This window comes from Globicephala melas, chromosome X (genome assembly GCF_963455315.2).
Source record: "Globicephala melas chromosome X, mGloMel1.2, whole genome shotgun sequence".
Classification (NCBI taxonomy): Eukaryota; Metazoa; Chordata; class Mammalia; order Artiodactyla; family Delphinidae; genus Globicephala; species Globicephala melas.
The window spans coordinates 37,984,396-38,003,037 of record NC_083335.1 but is presented as its reverse complement, the minus strand read 5'-3'; the positions used below and the strand labels follow the sequence as shown (position 1 = coordinate 38,003,037).

Below are 18,642 nucleotides of genomic sequence, written 5' to 3'. Positions count from 1 at the left end.
TTTTCTTACCTATTTACAATTTAAACTTCTGACTCTCCTTTGGTGTCTGGATATTTGATTGCAATGTACCTGTCCAAGGTCAGTGACAAGAAAAACCATGCCATTTGCATCCTTTCACGTCTTTTCTGAGTAGCCACCTACATCTTCACAACTCACAGCTTCACCCACCCATGCACACACGACCACACTAACCACCACTATATACCTTTCTTGTGTTAGAAGCAACAAAGAACAAAAAGGACAATAATTGGATAAAAATGAGACTCTGTTGTCTCTGCCACAGCTGTATAATAAGGGCCTACAGATAGGACTAGTAACAAGAATGGATCCCCTAAGATCTCTCCATTCTTCCCACATAGTAGTTGAACTTCTTAGTTTTGGTCAGTCAGATCCTGAACCTTGAAATATGAAAGACCAAGTATATGGATGTTAATAATTATTGTGATTACTAAACAGTACTTGGTATCAGGAAAGCACTAACATTAATGCTGACTTTAGGCAAAAAAATGACTGTTGAAAGATTAGGAAAAATTTTTTAAATGGTTCGACTGTAGAATAAAATTATGCTAATCACAGTAATTTTATGTGTTTATATACTTCCTGTCTGTACCTAATAACGATATTGCACATTAATTAATGATTATGTATAGTCCTAAATATGATTAACTTTGCTTTAAGTTTTGGTTAAAGATCTCCTCTACAGATATACTAAAGTGTCATGATTTTTTGGTCATTCATTTTTAATTGCTTGAGGCACACAGAAGCAACATTTAGTTTTTGAAAACATCTGGGTGGCTTACAGACTGCACATTTGGATAACAGATTTCTTTACGTTTTATCCAGCTTTCTCTAACCCAAATGTTCTCTTTTTAATTCTTAAGTTTCTCTTAAATGTGGATTATTTTTGCATCAAATAGTACTGAGAATGTCAGTATAGAAAGATATCTAATAGTTTGGATTTCAATTTTATTTTACCATTTGAGAATAGAATGGCAATAGCTATAGATGCTTGAATTCTAACACTGCTCAAAAATGTTGTATAAAAATATATTTAAGATTAATTACATAAATGAGAATCTTATTGTTGGGCCCAGGAATCTTACAGTCATAAACCCTAAAAATGGATGTAAAGTCACTATATATGAAAAGAAATGTGTAATTTTAATGGCTTGTTTTTCTGAAGGAATTGTAGAAATTTGATGGGACTTACTTCGTAAGTATACTGGAATGAAAGAGTACAAAGACCCATCTCACTGGCCCAGAATGCCTAACAAGCAATACATAAGACACCCTTCTCATATATACACACTACCAGAGATAGCTTCTGGGTCTCTGAATCCCAGAAAGGTCATGACTTAGATAAGAAGCTAAGGTACAAATGAATGGATGGTGATTCTGTTGCCTGCACAGTGGCAGTCTTAACCTGTCCCAAAGAAGTATTTTACATTTGCTTCTACATAGGTAGCTGGTAGATACTTCAGCTATCTCTTGGAAGTGAGAGACTGAGAGACTTTGCTATCACATTTCCAAACTCTAAAGGGAAGACTCTGATGCAGCATAGATTTTTTAAAGTGCATTTTTACTTTAATGAAAACATTTGGTTAAAAAGACAAAAATACCTTTACCATTTTTGTTCTTCTAATATATAAAAAAAATAGACTGAATTGAAACATTGTATCTTTTCTTATTAGGCCATAAGAACAGACTTCGGGTGTATCATTTGACCTGGCTGAGAAACAAGATTTTGAATGATGATCCAGAAAGTAAAAGAAGACAAGAGGAAATGCTCAAGACAGAGGAAGCCTGCAAAGCTATTGATAAGTTGACAGGCTGTGAACACTTCAGTGTCTGTAAGTCTCATTTCGTGTTTACTATAGCTATATAAATTTTGCTTCCCTTCATTTGGTGAAGAACATTATTGTGAAAGGCAAAGTAGAGAAAGAAAAGAATTTGCAACTTCAAATACAAAAATGAGTGAATTTCACTGAGATACCTTTCAGGTCTTTTATGTCACAATCTTGGCTGTTATTGAGAAAATATAGATTGACTGAAATAGCTATTGGAGTTAAGTTTGGTTCACTTTCTCACCTTTCTTCCCTTCCCAGTCACTCTAATTAGTTCATATGAACTGATATTTCTTCCTGCTTCTATCTAACTTCAATTATATAAATGGTGTTGATGTATCTTCAATAACCTACAAGGAGATTTATATGACATTATCTTTTCTTGGAACAGCAATAAAATAGGATCACATAATAATTCCTATTTTTCAAAATCAGAAAATCCCTCCTAATATTGACCAGGAAACTTTACCATGAGTCAAAACGAAAATTCATCAATTATCTGCTGGCTCTCATTCCCACTGTCGATATTCATGAGTATAATTGCTAAATATTTCCTATCTGATTACTGTGTTTTCATTTCCCCTGTCTCTTTACAACCATCCACTGTGAAATGGAGTAACACATCCAAGGTCTTAGAGTCCTGCTCTAATCTGTCAACAACTTGGAAGTAATGTTATCCAATTCTTTCTGTTTCTGAAGCAAATCCCCTCTACTCTCAGCCTTTGTTTTCTTCTTTCCTCTTTACTAATTGCCTGTGAGGCAGAACTAGTGGCATAGGTAAGAGATAGCTGGAATCACATAATATGAGTTGCAGCAGTATATTTCTACACTGACTGACCGTTTTTGTTCTGCATACAAAGAGCCTTTCCAAGGATAGGTTTCCATATGTGTGTACATATGTACACAAACACCAATAAAGGTAGGAATGAGCACCCAGACAACTTAGGCATCAACTAAATATACTACTTTCTTCTAGTTTTATGTATCACTAATTTCCTCCCAATCATATTACATAAATGTGGTAGCCAGAGGTGAAAGATATTCCCAGATGTTAACCCAAAAGTTTACATAGCAGAACTGCCTCTTACTAACTTATCGAGTTTTTAGTTGAATAAGAGAGAGTTTACAAAGATAATCATCTTGCAAATCTATGCTTTTGGTAAACAGATGGACTAGTTTAGTCCAGTTTTCCTGGCTGACTGCATTCCAACCCATCCCAGCTCTCATAACAACCAATAACATTTGTCCTACTGACAGGTGGAACAGTAGCACCTTTACATAGGAGGACAACAACATAGCCATACTTGCGTGGTATTTTCATGGCCTTCCAAGGTCAACAAAATAATGGACCGACATCAGTTACTGTCGTTTATTAAAATTATTGGAACTATTTGCTTAACAAAGAATTCCTTTGCTTCTTGGGAGTTTATTAATCATGCTTCTTTGACCTACTTCTGAACGGTTTAAAAAAAAGAAAGCAAAGCTAGACTCAGAGAGACAGCGACACAGAATGAGAAAGAGAAGGAGAGAGGAGGGGAGGGGAGAGGAGAGAGAGAATTCGTATATATTAGTCTCAGATGAAGTCTGGCTAGCGAATATAGAAGCAGTGTCTCAGTCAAAGAAGCGGGGTTTTAGCACAAATATAAATCTAGAAGTAGGACAAAATATTTCATGAGAGCCAGAAGGTCTAGCCAAGAGCAAGCATATACTTTTTATATTTTTTCTCTTTTTTAATAAAAAAATGCTCTATTGAAATAATTTACATATCATAAAATACACCCCATTAAAGTGTACAATTAAAGGCTTTAGGGTATGTTTATAGAGTTGTGTAACCATCACCATGATCTAATTTTCATCATTCCAAAAAGAAACCTCATGGCCATTAGCAGTCACTCCATATTTTATTCCTCTTACCTTATTCCCCTCATAGTCCTAAGTAGCTACTGATCTACTTTCTTTGCTGTGGATTTGTCTTTTTTCCACGATTTATTTAAATGGAATTATACATTATGTGGTCTTTTGTGACAAGCTTCTGTCACTTAGCATAATGTTTTCAAGGTTCATCCATGCTTTAACCTATTCAACATGTATCAGTATTCCTTTCTATTGCTGAATAGTATTGCATTGTATATATATATATATATATATATATATATCACCTTTTGTTTATCCAATTTTTTATACTTCCATTGTTTTATACGTTTGCACTTTTTCCACTTTTTGGCTATTAGGAATAATTCTGCTATGAACATTTTCATACATGTCTTTGTACATTGGAGTGCATATTTTCTTTTCTCTTAGATAGTACTGCCAGAATATTTTTAAAAGTGACTGACAGAACTGTTTTACATTGCCATAAGTATGAAAGCTCCATTTTTCTCTTCATTCTTACCAACACCTGTAAATGTCAGTCTTTTGATCCTAGCCATCCAAGTGGGTGTAACGTGGCATCACATTATAGTTTTGATTTGCACTTCCCTGATGAATAATGTTGTTGAGCATCTTTTCAAGTGTTTGTTGATCATTTGTATATCTTCCTTGGCTTATTTATTTTTTTGTTGTTGAGTTGTAAGTATTCTTTATATATTCTGGACATTAAACCTTTATCAGATATATGATTTGCAGATATTTATTCCCATTCCATACTTTGCCTTTTCACTTTCTTGATAGTGTCCTTTGATACATAGAAGTATTAATTTTAATGAAACCCAATTTATCTGTTTCTTTCTTTTGTCGCTTATGCTTTCGGTGTCAAATAGACTCTATTGCCATGAAGGTTTATTCCTATATTTAATTCTAAGAGTTTCATAGTTTTAACTCTTACATTTAGGTCTTTGATCCATTTCAAGTTATTTTTTATATATGGATTGAAGTAGGAGGTCCAATTCATTTTTTTGTGCTTGGATATTCAGTTGTCACAGTACCATTTGATGAGATTATTCTTTCCCTATTGAATAGTCCTGGCACCACTGACCATAAATGAATGGCTTTACTTGTAGATTTTCAATTCTACTCCATTGATCTATATGCGTGTCCTTAGGTCAGTACTACACTGTTTTGATTACTGTAGCTTGTAGTAAGTTTAGAAATTGGGAACCGTGAGTCCTCCAACTTTGTTTTTCATTTTCAAGATTGTTTTGGCTATTTGGAACCTCTTCCAATTCCAAGTGAATTTTAATCAGCATTTCCATCTATGCATAGGGGGGCATTGGGACTTTAATAGAGATTGCAATGAATCTGTAGATCACTTTGGATAGTACTGACCTCTTAAGGTCAGTACTGCTGACTGCTGATGATTTTTAATCACATCTCTCATTTAACAATGTTAAGTCTACCTGTCCATGAACAGAGGAAGTATTTCCATTTATTTAGGTCTTCTTTAATTTCTTTCAGCAATTTTCTGTAGTTTTCAGTGTACAATTTAGAGTGTTCTTAAAGGCTAATGCATACACTCCATAAAACTATACAGTATTTTTGTCACCTTCTTTTGGGAATCAAATTGTAACCAAATAACTATTCTAAAATAAATGATCTATGGTCTTACATTGTTATTATGACATTTTCAACAACAAACACAAATACTTGAGTGTTCTTGTTAACTCTGTGGCATCGTTACTTCTTTGTATTTTATCACTGTAGTGCAACATGAAGAAACAACATATATTGCAATTGCTTTGAAATCATCAATTCACCTGTATGCATGGGCACCAAAGTCCTTTGATGAAAGCACTGCCATTAAAGTGAGTGGTCTCCTTTTCCTTTGGTTTTTCTTTTGAGAAATTGTAAACAGAACAGTATTTGGAATAGAGTAGCGGAAATATATACCATTCTTCTACAATTAATGTAATTTAAATATACCATGTCAATAATTATCATTTAACCCTTTTTTAGATAATTCACAGGCACCACACCAAGGGAGAGTGTGAGGGAAATCCCTGACCCCTCCCCTTAAAGGACCTCCCCACCAGCTCCTCACTCCCAATTCCTGTAGTCAACATGAAGACCTTCTCTTCTAAAGCCACAAACACAAGCTTTGGGTGCCACCCCAATGACTTGAAGCTGAGAAAGTCCCTGTTCTCTCTTAGTGGGGGGTGGAGAGCAGAGGGAAGGTAAGGAAAGGTGTGACAATGGTAAAGGGGGAAACCTCTACCATTGTAGAGGAATGGTAGAGGAATGAACCTGGAAGAGGAATGAAGGAAGAGAAAGGCTTTGCTCTAATTACCAGGGCTACAGTAGATGGGGGTGGGGAGGAAAGGATGGCTCTATATTCCTTCCAAGCTGGATCTCTAAACACATTCTTCTCTAGAACTATTACAAGGAATGGTGGTTAGGCTTATTTGGATTATGAGTACTGTTTCCACCCTTATTATGGTTTAATTGAACTTCTATGGATCAGCCTCTTAAGGTAACCATTTAGTGTCCCAAACACTAAATTTTTAATCACATCTCATAAACTAGGGACTATTTTTATCTTCATTATCTTTTTATAATGCTCCAGAATTCAACATAAATAAGATTATTTTGTATTTATTCTATAGTAATAAGGACTGATTAATGAGCTGGCAATATTACATAGAGTCCAGTAGCTCCTAACCTGGGATATACATAAGAATCATCTGGAGCATTTGTTAAAAGTTTAGATCTCAGACCCAACTCCAGGCCAAATTAGTAGGTCTGAAGTGGAGCCTGGGAATCTATATTTTTAGCAAACAACCCAGGAGATTTTGAACTGGTTGGTCCCTGGACAAGTTTTTACAAAGCACTGATAGGGATACATCATGATAGACCCCAACAACATATTCGTGAAATACTATTGTATCTTAGGTCAGGATCTGATTACGTGGTATATTTTGTAGGCCAAAACATCACATGTATACAATAAAGATGGGTTAATATCTATGACTACTCCTCAATGTCTATTTGTACAATAAATATGTTCTTTTATAAATAGCACAGACTACTATATAGATAGTCTGGGTCTGTCCTGACACAAATCACATCCCTGATCTGATCTCCCTAAATTGGGCCTTGGGTCAGCTGTCAGTATTTGGATATGGGTTTGTTCTTGGGTGTCTGCTGATTGGTCAGAGCTGCCTGGTATGGAGCTGGAAAGCAAAGAAGGTAAGTACCAACAGTCTGTGTAGCCTGATACACAATTCCTGGTCCAAGTCCTCACTCCAGTTCTTGAATCCCACCTCATGACTACAGTGTGGTGAAACCTGTGATGCCCAGTCCTCTACTGTGACCTGAACTTGGCAATGAATCCTGTTTGGCTTTTTGTTTCCTTGGACTAGGAGCCATAAGAGCCTAGAGTACATCCAGTCTATGGTAGGTTAACATGTCTGGCCTTTCTCATTCCCTACCAAGTGTGCATTGATCAATCAGCAGACTCCGAAGGAGACTACATGTCCTATGAAGCCTATATACGAATACTGGCAAAAATACAGGCAGCTGATCCAGCAAACCGGTTTAAGAGACCAGATGAGCTCCTTCATTTGCTGAAGCTCAAGGCAAGGAATTTAAAGACAGCAAACAGAGTACAGGGCCATACAAGGCTCTTATGATTTTTGGAGATTTGGCCTTCGAAGGAAAACTCAATATTTAGAACCTGAATATAATCGTTCTTATTGTAATAACAGACCTAAGAAAAGTTATAATACATAGGTCTCTAAATATATTACGTAACTTTAAAAATAATTCTGGGTTTTATAACCTGTTAAACAAAAGGGCAGGGGAATTTTCTCCTTAGACAGAGTGTCATTTTTGGCCTTTTGGCCATATTTGGTTTTATATCTACAGGTGTTTCCAACACTTGGTCATAAGCCAGTGACAGTTGACCTGGCTATTGGTTCTGAAAAAAGACTAAAGATTTTCTTCAGTTCAGCAGATGGATATCACATCATTGATGCAGAATCTGAGGTTATGTCTGATGTGACCCTGCCAAATAATGTAAGATCCCTAGAAATTACTGTATAACACAATTTTCCAACTGTCAAAACTCTTAAAGTTTTAAAAATATGAGTATCAATATCTATATTAGAACTGAGATGTAAAAGGTAAGTATAAAGTGCCAGAAAGTAGTAATGGATAAACAAAAATCACTGATGGTTTCTTAGTCCAGACAGCTAAGTCTGTTCCGCAGATAGATTTTGTCTGCAACAGTGATTTTTGTTTGTTTTTAAGTGAATATCATTTACATTTAAAATCTGGTTTTCTATTGAAAAACCAATGATCTGACAATATCAGGCCAACATTACTATCTGGCCATAATCAACTGGAACCAATTTGTGCCTGTCCACTTTTAGATGGAACATATGCTATACATTCTCTATCCATCCACCATTATGTATTTATAATAACTGGCCCTTGTAGCCATATGAGTTTGCAACCCTTGCTTTAGTCTTCTGCACCTCATAATGCATTAATAGATTTTTTTAAATTACACCAGTATTGCAACATTATTATGTGTATGTCCTTTCTTTATCCAGATTGTAGTACTTTAACTGTGATATATAGCAAATTATCATAAAGTATTCTCTTACAGTATAAGTTATACTTAGAATTTCTGATCAAAGATTCAGCATTTTAAAAGCTAATGCACATCAACTCTTAACTCAAATAATTATAAATATGAAAATATGGCACAGCATCTAAAATATGGATAGTTGTAAAAATACTATACACATCATTTGTCTAAAGAGATTGAACATAACACAATACCCCTCACACACACGTACCATATATAATATAATTCTCCTATATCTCAAATTTGATGGTAGAAATGATATTTGTCCTATTGAAAATTATATTAAAAAGGAAGGACTGAACCAACAAATCTCTGCTTCACCCTTTTTGAATTCCCCATTTTGTCAATCACTAAAGTTTTAGCAGTTTAGCATTATACAAAATTCCAGGAGAAAACTTTTATGTACTGCTAAGCCACTGTAGTAATGTGATATTTTGCACAGCTTTCAGAATTATCTATATATCTCTGACAGATTACATGGAGCAATTGTCAGATCATTAGTGGAGAATTTTTTTAAAGTTTTGGTCATATTTAACAATCGAATTAGCTGATCATTCTGTTGTCACCTATGACTATATAGAAATCACTGTTCATAAGGCAGAAAATACTGAACCAAGCCCAGCCAAAGCCATTTAAATGAGTGTAGGTTAATTTTACTATAAATATTATAGTACTTTTCACTTGGAGTGTCTTCCATCACTTCCTGCATCTTATTTTTTATGTCATGTCAGATAGCCTTTATTTTGAAGGTAGTGCATTATTGAACACCACAGTGTTGGTCCAAGTTTATACTTATTTGGAAAGTCATTTAGGAAGATTGAATTCTGTGTTCCACTTGACTACTAAGCAAGAAGAATTATTTTCTTTTGAAACGATCAGTTAATTATTATGGAAACAAGAATAAGAGAAGGTGAGGTTTTTAAAAAGTCATTTTCTGGCCTAATTAGGATACCTTAAGTGTATTAAAAAAATAGAATTTTTAGCTAAATGCCCTAGTGTCTTGACCCATTAAAAGAGAAAGGACTCTAATATAAAGGAGGAGAGAGTGTCTTCTGAAACAGAATGTACTAAAAATAATACTTTTCCAAAAGTGCTAGATTACAAAAGCTGTAAAGCTACAGAATATCTGGTTACTTCAGGAATCATCTGAGAAGCAAGAAGATTACCTCTGAGGCTTTCTGGATTTACAACAGCCCAGATCTATTCTAAACAAATTTTTTGAGACAATCTTTTTTCTTGAATTTCTTTTTCTCTCTTCCTTCATCTCTTTTCTGATTCAACTGCTCATGAGAGTGCCCAGGGAACGCATTAAAATTGCTTTTCGCCTCTGGATCCCCATTTTAGTTTTAAGAATTGTTGTTGCTGAGACTGAGACATGGCCTCAAGCACTTGGCCTGAGTACGCTGGGTTTGGCAAGTATAGTTTCTGACATTTTTTCCTTTAACTTGCTAAATTCGAAAAATGATAGAGGAATTAATTGTTCGATTTTTAGGGAAATATGATTAATGTGACAATATCTGTAGTTTAGGCAAGTTTTGTCACATTGTTTTATGCATCATGAAATTTAGAAATTCTTAGATATTTCTTAGTATTTCATCTTCTGTCACCTAATACATCTCTGAATTGAAGATATTTTAAGATTATATAAATTAGATAAGAAATTCCATATTTTTGTGAAGGGAGGATATATTTCAAGCAGTGAAGGATATTATAAAGCTGCCCCTTGTAAATATTTAAACTCAAGCTATTTTAAAGTTAATTTTCTATTTCTGATTTGAATAAATTGGTTGATAAGCAGTGATTTTGTATTTGTTACTTGGTTCACACATTCCTTACTAAAGTATTAATTAGTGTGCTGAAATGAATCTGAAATCAAACAAGTAATGTTTCTTCTATCATTATACATAATAGTTTGTGAAATTTCAATGAATTTCTCTGTGTTGGAAGTATATCTCTGCTTTTTACAAAGTTTTCTCCTAAATATAAAGGAGAATATTAAACAGTGACAGATTTATGACATAGGGAAGGCTCTTTTCAAGTGTTGGATAGCATGTTGTTTAGTACTGAAATAGAAATTTCTCTCCTCCCTGCATTTTGAACCCCTTTTTGGTCTTTATTGCTCAACCAAGCTGCTTCAATGAAAGTAGTAGTGATAAAATGTTGGACATGTAAATCCTTATGAAACATAATTCCAGCCCCTGGAAATCATTATACCACAGAATATCATCATTTTACCTGATTCCTTGGGAATTGGCATGATGCTCACTTTCAATGCCGAAGCCCTTTCCATGGAAGCAAATGAACAACTCTTCAAGAAGATCCTTGAAGTGTGGAAAGACATACCATCTTCAGTAGGTATGTATAAAATTTTTCTCCTTTCAGATGATCCCAGAAAAGCTTCTATTTCCTGAAGTATCACTTTTTCTCAAGGCATATAGTGTTAATTTGGGATATGGCATACTTACTCCCTTGTAAGGTAATGTGTATGTTTGTCTTATGCTTAATTACTTCACAAGGCTATCACAAAGAGACTGATTATGGCTGTCTTAGTTGTTCATTTTTAATAATCATGTAATTAAAATAGGAAAGTAATTCTTTTCCACAATAATCTGTAATTTTATTTTAAATACCTTTGCTTGCAGCTTTTACACAGGTGTTGAAAGTGTTTCATTCCATCACATTGATTTTTGGGGTTTACCTTTATCTTAGGAGACTGCCAAATAGTCATAAGAGAAGAGCAAAATACTTCCATTTTATACAGTCAATAGTGTTCTGTTCAGCATGTAATATTTCTGTGAAGAATCAAATACAAACTGAATATGTGACATATAGGTTGTCACTAAGATTTCGTCAAACTTCATTTACAAAATTTTCATCTTCATTAGACCAGGACATCTTTTTTTCTTCCTGACCATCGCAGGACTGCTGATCTGGGCAATCTGAATAACTTGAAACTCGTATTTCTCTGAGTCTTGATGACTACAGAGGTGATTCTAGATAGGGAACAGAATAATGCATATGAACAGTAAAAATATTAGAGAGAGAGTAGAATGATTTGCTTGAAGATAAATGTTCCTGGAAGTAAGATAAGGTTAATGAAGCAAATAAAGGAGAAGGGAGAAGGAGAGGGAGAGGGAGAAGGACAAGGAGAGGGTGAGGGAGGGAGGGAGGGGGGGAGAGAGGGAGAGAGAGAGAGAGAGAGAAGGAAGGGAGGGAGGGAGGGAAGGAGGACAAGAGAGACAGAGAGAAAATAGTTTATCAATAAAGAAGCCAGAAGCTTCTGAAATCTCTATAAAATGGCTAAATGTGATCCACATGTGGCTTTAAAGACCAGTTTGAAAGAACTTCTTTTTAATGGACATTTTTTCCATTATGGGATGATGGCACTTTGCACTGCATCTGCAGAATCCTTTCCTTTTGCATACATAGTGTTAAGGATTATCCTGAAAACCTCCAATTTCTTCAAAAGGTAAGAACTCACAGAGGGTTTAAAACCATTTTGTGACAAGACGTAAACGCTTACAATATAATTGACAGATCTGGGACAAAAAAACCCTGAAATAATGAATCTTGTTCTAACCTTTACAGTGGTTGTGATCAATATATTAATCAGAAATTGGAATAAGGAAATTCAGTTCAAATGGGAAACAGAACCCCTATATTTATGCCATATTTATGCCACATGTAGACAATGATAGGACTCAAAGAGGTCTTAAAAAGTCATCTGGTACAGTTCTTGTCCTTAGGCAGGACAACTTCTGACCTAAAACAAAGAGCTATTTTAAGTCACTAAAATTGAAAAGCATCCCTCTATGTGTAAACTAAATTATAGCACTATAAAAACATGATATTTTGGTCTGTGTAAGAAGGGTATTTTGAGCGTATATAAAGATTGCATTATAACACTAATATTAAGAAAATCAATTACTCTCTTTTTCTGTCTAAAAACAACTGCTTTGTTATTTAAAACTAACCTAGATCCAGATTTTCCCAATCTACATTCCTTTAGATATAATGAATGTTTTTACGAATAAGATCTTTGCTTTGGCTTTTCAAACAAATATATAGAGACTTAGCAATCACAGCAAGTATCATTAAGCATTCTGAACTAAATCACTGGATTCCATCCCATACACAAGCTAGCTCAGTAGCTAGGTTAAGTGGCTGATTAATGTGTTTTAGAATTAAGGTAGAAATTATGTAATGCCATGTGAACTGTGTATTTGGGCTCAGCAAGTACACTGTGCATTATGTTTAGAAAATTTTGCTGTATGCAGTTGTTGGAAAAAATACTGCTCCCCATGTCAGAAAATACCTTACAGTGTCAGCTGACTATATAGCTATTTACATAATTAGGTTTTCTGCTTTAAAGCAATTGTCATAGTCTTTATTGTCACTGAGTAATATAAAACAGGGTCCAATAGTTTATATCTTAATAAAAATTTCCTGAGCAAGAGAAACGCTTAGCAGTATCAAATTAGCTTTAGTTCTATGTATAACATGGTAATTAATTGAATTACATTAGAGTTGCTAAAGTCATTATTTGAGCGAGTCATTTTTTAGCAGTTTTAATTTTGAAAAGTTAGTCAGGTTTCCATATATGTCACTTAAGCACAAGTAGAAACCCTTACAGGATGTTGTACCTCAACTAGATTATAAAATAAAGAATCACTGTAGCTAGATTTGACTTTCTACAAACAGGATTAGATTAACCCTTAGCTTTTTCTGTGGTATTGGAGAATATGAATACAAACATTAACTGAGATCTAGTTATTCACAATGTTAAATAGTTGGTCACAATGGTGATAGTACATAGCAGGTTTGAACAACACTGTTGAGCAGCATAATGGCCAAACAACAGTCTTATAAGCAGGAAAAGAGGAATGTATTTACCTGAACTGTAATAATGTCCCTCTTAATAATCAAATGTTGACTGCGTTTATAATTTTCTATCACTGACAGAAAGATATTATGTTTTTCTGATTTTTAAATTTTTATTGTAGCTTATGAGTGTTCACAGCGAGCCACAGGATGGGGCCAAAAAGCCATTGAAGTCCGCTCTTTGCAGTCAAGGGTTCTGGAAAGTGAACTGAAGCGCAGGTCAATTAAGAAGCTGAGATTTCTGTGTACCCGAGGTGACAAGGTATAGTTTACATCCCCCAGTTAAAGCAAAAATAAAGCAAGTGATGAAATTAACTAAGGAAATTTATATCCTTTTCTTTCTGGCTATAAATATATTTCCCAAATTGGCATACTCTTAATAATATAATAAATTAATAAAAATAATTTTGCAATTTGCATTAGAAGCATTGATTTGGTAAATCATGAAATTTGATTTCAAAAGAAATCATTTTCAAAAATGTAAAACTTCTAATTGTGTCCAAAGCAAAGTTTAGCCTTTATTTTATTTCTTACAAATTCCATTATTGTCTTTGGTGCATAGTTCTTTTCATGTTCATATTAATATGATATTTTGAAAAAGAATGCTTGAGTAAATCTGCCTTTTATAGTTTTCAACGTAATCCAATAACAGAAGAAGGAAAAAGTTACTTATGTTTGCTGAACACCTAATTACATGGTAGAGTTTGTGCTAAATACTTTAGAAGCTATCATAGTTAATCTTCACAAGTGGACATTATTATGTCCATTTCACAGGAAAGAAAAATAAAATCAAGATTTGGCAATTATTTGTGTAATGTGATCAATTTTAACCAATTCATATAGTTTAGATGGAAAAATGAATTGCATGACATCATTACAGTCCCGACATGTTATGAGAAATAATAGCGTGAAGAAATAATTCTAATAAGACCAGAAAACATTCACATTTGGAAGAAATTGCAAAGGATTTGAATTAATATCAGAACAAACAGGGTAAAGCACTGGGCATCAAGAAAAGGTACTTTTTTGTAATATAAAGGGATATAATGGCAAGAACCAGTGATTGAGATCGGATAGATCTAGGATGCAGTCCCAGCTTTGCCACCTAATTATGTGTAAAAACCTAGAAGTTTGACTAGTCCTTCTGAACCTTAGCTTTTTCATCTCAGGAATGGGAATATTAATAACTACTTTGGGAACAATTCTGAAAATTATCAATAATATGTATATAGTAAGCATCTCACAGATTGACTGGCACATAAAAGTGTTAAATCACGGGTAGCTAGTGTTATTATCATCATCATCATCATTACATCACACACCCTCCTAAGTATATCCATTGTGGACGTTGAAAACCTTAGTCCTAACAAGGATACCTCTGTTTGCTATTTATATTATTGTACTGTCCTAATTTTCTTTATGGCACAGACCATATTTACACAACATGTTCCTCTCTAAGCCGATTGGTTTAGCTCATAATCTCAGTCTATTGATGTCAGTCTGTTCCACTGAAATAGAGACTTGCACCAAGTAGAAAATTTCAGTGGCCACTTAAACACCAGCAACAATGTGAACATCTAAATAAGGTAATATTTTCCATATATTAAAAGAAAAAGGAAAGCCAGCTTGAATAAAAATAGATTTTAAACAAATAGCAAAGGAGAATTGTTAACCAAACCAATCAAGAAGTTTAGCAGATGAATTCCACCTACAAAAATCTAATTTTATTTAAACTATATGAAGTACAATTATAGGATATGGTAAAAGGTTATTTTTTAATTGTAATTTAGACTCCATACCAATTTAAATTTGTATTCTTTAATCTGAGGAAATCCCTTTCTGAAAAACAGTATGGCTTAATATTTTATTCGTTGGTGAAGATAAATTGAAGTTATAGTTGTACCTATCAAATATCAGTTTGCAATGTATTAAATATTTACTGATGGTGTCTCTTTCTCTCTTTTTAAAGCTGTTCTTTACCTCTATCCTGCGCAATCGCCATAGCCGGGTTTACTTCATGACCCTTGGAAAACTTGAAGAGCTCCAAAGCACTTATGGTGTTTAAAAGATTCCAATGATTTATTATAACAATTACAAACATCATAAATATACAATTTGCATTTTAAATTTCTGATATTAAATGAGCATACAGTTTTACTGGTAGGGAAAAATTAAATCAGATACTTTTAATGTAGCACAGAATAGTTTTAATGAGAAATGTAGCTTTATATATAAAATTAACTATAGCAAGCTCTATGTACTCCAATGGTGTACAATATCTTTTGCACAAACCTTGTAACTTTTGTTACTGTGAATTCAAACATTACTCTTTGGACAGTTTGGACAGTATCTATATTCAGATTTTACAACATGGAGTTAAGAAACCTGTAATAAGTTAGATTCCAAACAGCTTTCAAAAGAATTGGCCCTAAATGAGGGGGGTTTTTTTGGAAAAAAATAAAAATAGCAACAAACCATATGTAAATTTGCCAAGTCCTATAAAGAACCAAAGGTTAGATTATGAAATGAAAATAATAAGGACTAAACATAAACCAGACTAAGGCTGAACAACCTGCATGCCTGGAGAAAACTACAGTGATAAAGGGGAAAAGGCCACCCATTTCCTCATTGCTCCATGACAGTTAAGCCCACAGACAGAGAACAGTTGTGTTCTTTCACCCCATGTTAAGCTGGTTTTCTCCTGATAAGAAGAAAGGAAGAAAGCCTCGGATGCTTGATTTTCCTCAGAAACTCCAAAGATGTGCAATAGCCGTTTTTAAAAACCACCGAATAATACACTTGCAAGCCTGAATACAGGACTGAACTCCTATACACATGTACTGTAGAATAAGTTGTATATTTTAATACTTTAAAGTAGGCGTCAAATTCTATCCCCAAAGACAAATTGGTTGATTTATCAAAATTCTTATCTGGCCAACAGTGTGACCATCAGAAGCATTAAATATTTTCCTGATTCCAGATTAAACTATATAAAAATTTCACTCCAGTCATTAAACAAAAATTACAAAATGTAACAGCAAAAAGTTTTGGCTGCTAATACTTGTGTTTTTCATGTTTCTATTTCTGTAATATCAGAAATTAATCTAAAAGTGATAAGTCCACATGTAGGGACTTAATGTAATAGGTTAAAAAAGATTTTGAAAGAAAATACAACTTTCATCAAATACCTAGGTCTACAAATTTATAGTCGTGAAAAAATCATTCTAGTCCATCACTCCAATAAGTTATAGACGCCATAGATAGGTGGCGTTTGGTCACCTATGGTAATTGCTACCTGGTGAAAAGCATCATTTCTGCATATCCATCCTCAATACCATGGTTAGTTCTGGAGCAGTAGAGAAGCAACAGAACTACCACAAAGTATACCTCACTATAATTCCTCTAGTTCTGCTTCTAAAATCTGAAGACGGTGCTAGTGGGATAATAATTTTCAAGCTACCTGGTTAAACCAAAATACAAAAGCAGACTATGTGTGATTTCATGATAGCACGTTATTTCTTGGCACCTTGGCGCCAGGAATGATGATTTGGATTTTCCTAACAACTTATATCAAGAATGTAGTAGCTCAATAATGAGAATTTAGGAGAACCTGAATCCGTGAATTAAAAGTAAATGTGATTCACATTTCTGTTACTGTGACACAATAATGTGATCTTAAAACTGGCTTATCCTTGAGTGTTTACAACTCAAATGACTTTTTAAATGCAGTAGTTTAAAGAGAAAACAAAGTTTTATGTCAAATTATTTCCTTAGAAGTAGTCTTCATTATTATAAATTTGTACACCAAAAAGGCCATGGGGAACTTTGTGCAAGTACCTCATCGCTGAGCAAATGGAGCTTGCTATGTTTGAATTTCAGAAAATTTTCTCATTTAAGTAGCGTGTAGAATCAAGTTTTAAGAATTCATTTTTTCTTCATAATATTTACTCAGTTAAGGTTCAAAAATAAATTTTATCTTAAAATCATATTTTTAACACAGTAAGACAGTAAACTATTTTAGGAAGTCAACTCCCATTGTGCTCTGTGGCTGTTATTCTAATAAATATACACAATAGTGAACTGCATCTACAGAGGTGTCCCAAAGTAAACAAGCAAGAGACATTGCAAATGTGTAATTGAGCGTTAAATGATAAGGTGCTAATGAGGAAAGGAAGCTGGGCACATATTAAGAAAGGAGATTGAGATGTTGGATAGCCAACTTAGGAAAGACTGAAAATATTTAAAGTGGTTTGTAGGTAATGAATATTTCCAATTTAGATGTTAATCCATCTGGAATTTTTACATCCTTTGCCAGCTGAAACAAGAAAGTGAAGGGACAATTAAATTTCACAGTCAGTGCACAGTGACAGAAAAAATTATAACTACACCTCACCTTGTAGCAGCAGTACCTGGAAGCCCTGGCCCACCAGAGAAGCATTGAGGGGGATTTCTGAAAAGCCAGATTCCCGAGTCCTGTGAGTTGAAGCATGAAAGTTCTGGCAAGTTGTGAGTAGCATTGGGACAGAGTACAGTGTTATTTTAGTGTACTTTAGTTCTTTCACCAAAGCCCTTGTCCAAAATAGAAGGAATTATTGAAAATGTTCAAAAGCTAGAAAATGATGTATGCAAAGGGCTGACAAGAAAAGTTCAGTGTGATTAGGTCTCTTGAAGTAAGGTAAGAGCCTCAGAGGAAACAGTAAGAAAGGATAATCATTAAGATAGTAAAATAGGCAAAGCAGAAATCACACATGTATACATAGAAGCATACACACGCAAACCGTTAGAATGCATACATTTTAATATTTTCAGTGCTACCAGTTTCTAGATAAATTAATCACTAAGTGTTTTCTGCCAGGACATTTAATTGAGACACTATCGATAAAACTAGGAATAGTGCCACATGAATTCAATGGGATCTTTTAAGTACTCTTCAGTTCTTTTCAAAACTGTGCCTATTTAAATCAATTTATATTCAATCTGTGCTCTAACTTTAAAATTTATTGAAATAATCTTTGAGACTGCTAATTGTTTCATCAGAAAGTCTGCAATGAATCATTGTTCAACCTCTAAAAATAAAATGTTTTTAAATGTATTGATTGATGTCATTATTTGAAATACACTCGTCCAATACCTCAGAATTAAGACTCATTCAAGGAATATTCATTTCTATAAAGTATATAATAATGCACTGATTGGGAGGTGTTACATGTTCTGCCTATTGTTCCATTAGGAATTCTAGCCAAGGAGGGGTATATTAACCTGACTAAAATCTTTCTGTGTACAGCGGTGGAATTAGAAAGTAAAATCTTTCTGGGTACAGTGGTGGGATTAGTTTTCCTCTAAATATGTGGAACTTTAAACAGACACACAGACTCACAGGGTATGGGTAAA

At 34.1% G+C, this 18,642-nt stretch overlaps 1 protein-coding gene across 2 annotated transcripts in view; it reads left to right on the top strand.

Annotated features, from left to right (window-relative positions):
* Positions 1-18,334, top strand: part of NRK (Nik related kinase) — a 169,384-nt gene extending 151,050 nt beyond the window's left edge. Inside the window, exons 23-28 of one of the 2 annotated variants that reach the window (XM_060292645.1) lie at positions 1,692-1,850; positions 5,484-5,584; positions 7,644-7,793; positions 10,590-10,725; positions 13,374-13,513; positions 15,221-18,334. In XM_060292645.1, the coding sequence (XP_060148628.1) occupies positions 1,692-1,850; positions 5,484-5,584; positions 7,644-7,793; positions 10,590-10,725; positions 13,374-13,513; positions 15,221-15,316 (782 nt within the window). In that variant the 3' untranslated portion in view covers positions 15,317-18,334. Of the gene's footprint in view, positions 1-1,691; positions 1,851-5,483; positions 5,585-7,643; positions 7,794-10,565; positions 10,726-13,373; positions 13,514-15,220 lie in introns of both variants that reach the window. The other variant, XM_060292644.1, reaches the window with a different exon arrangement.
* The last annotated feature ends 308 nt before the right edge of the window (positions 18,335-18,642 follow it).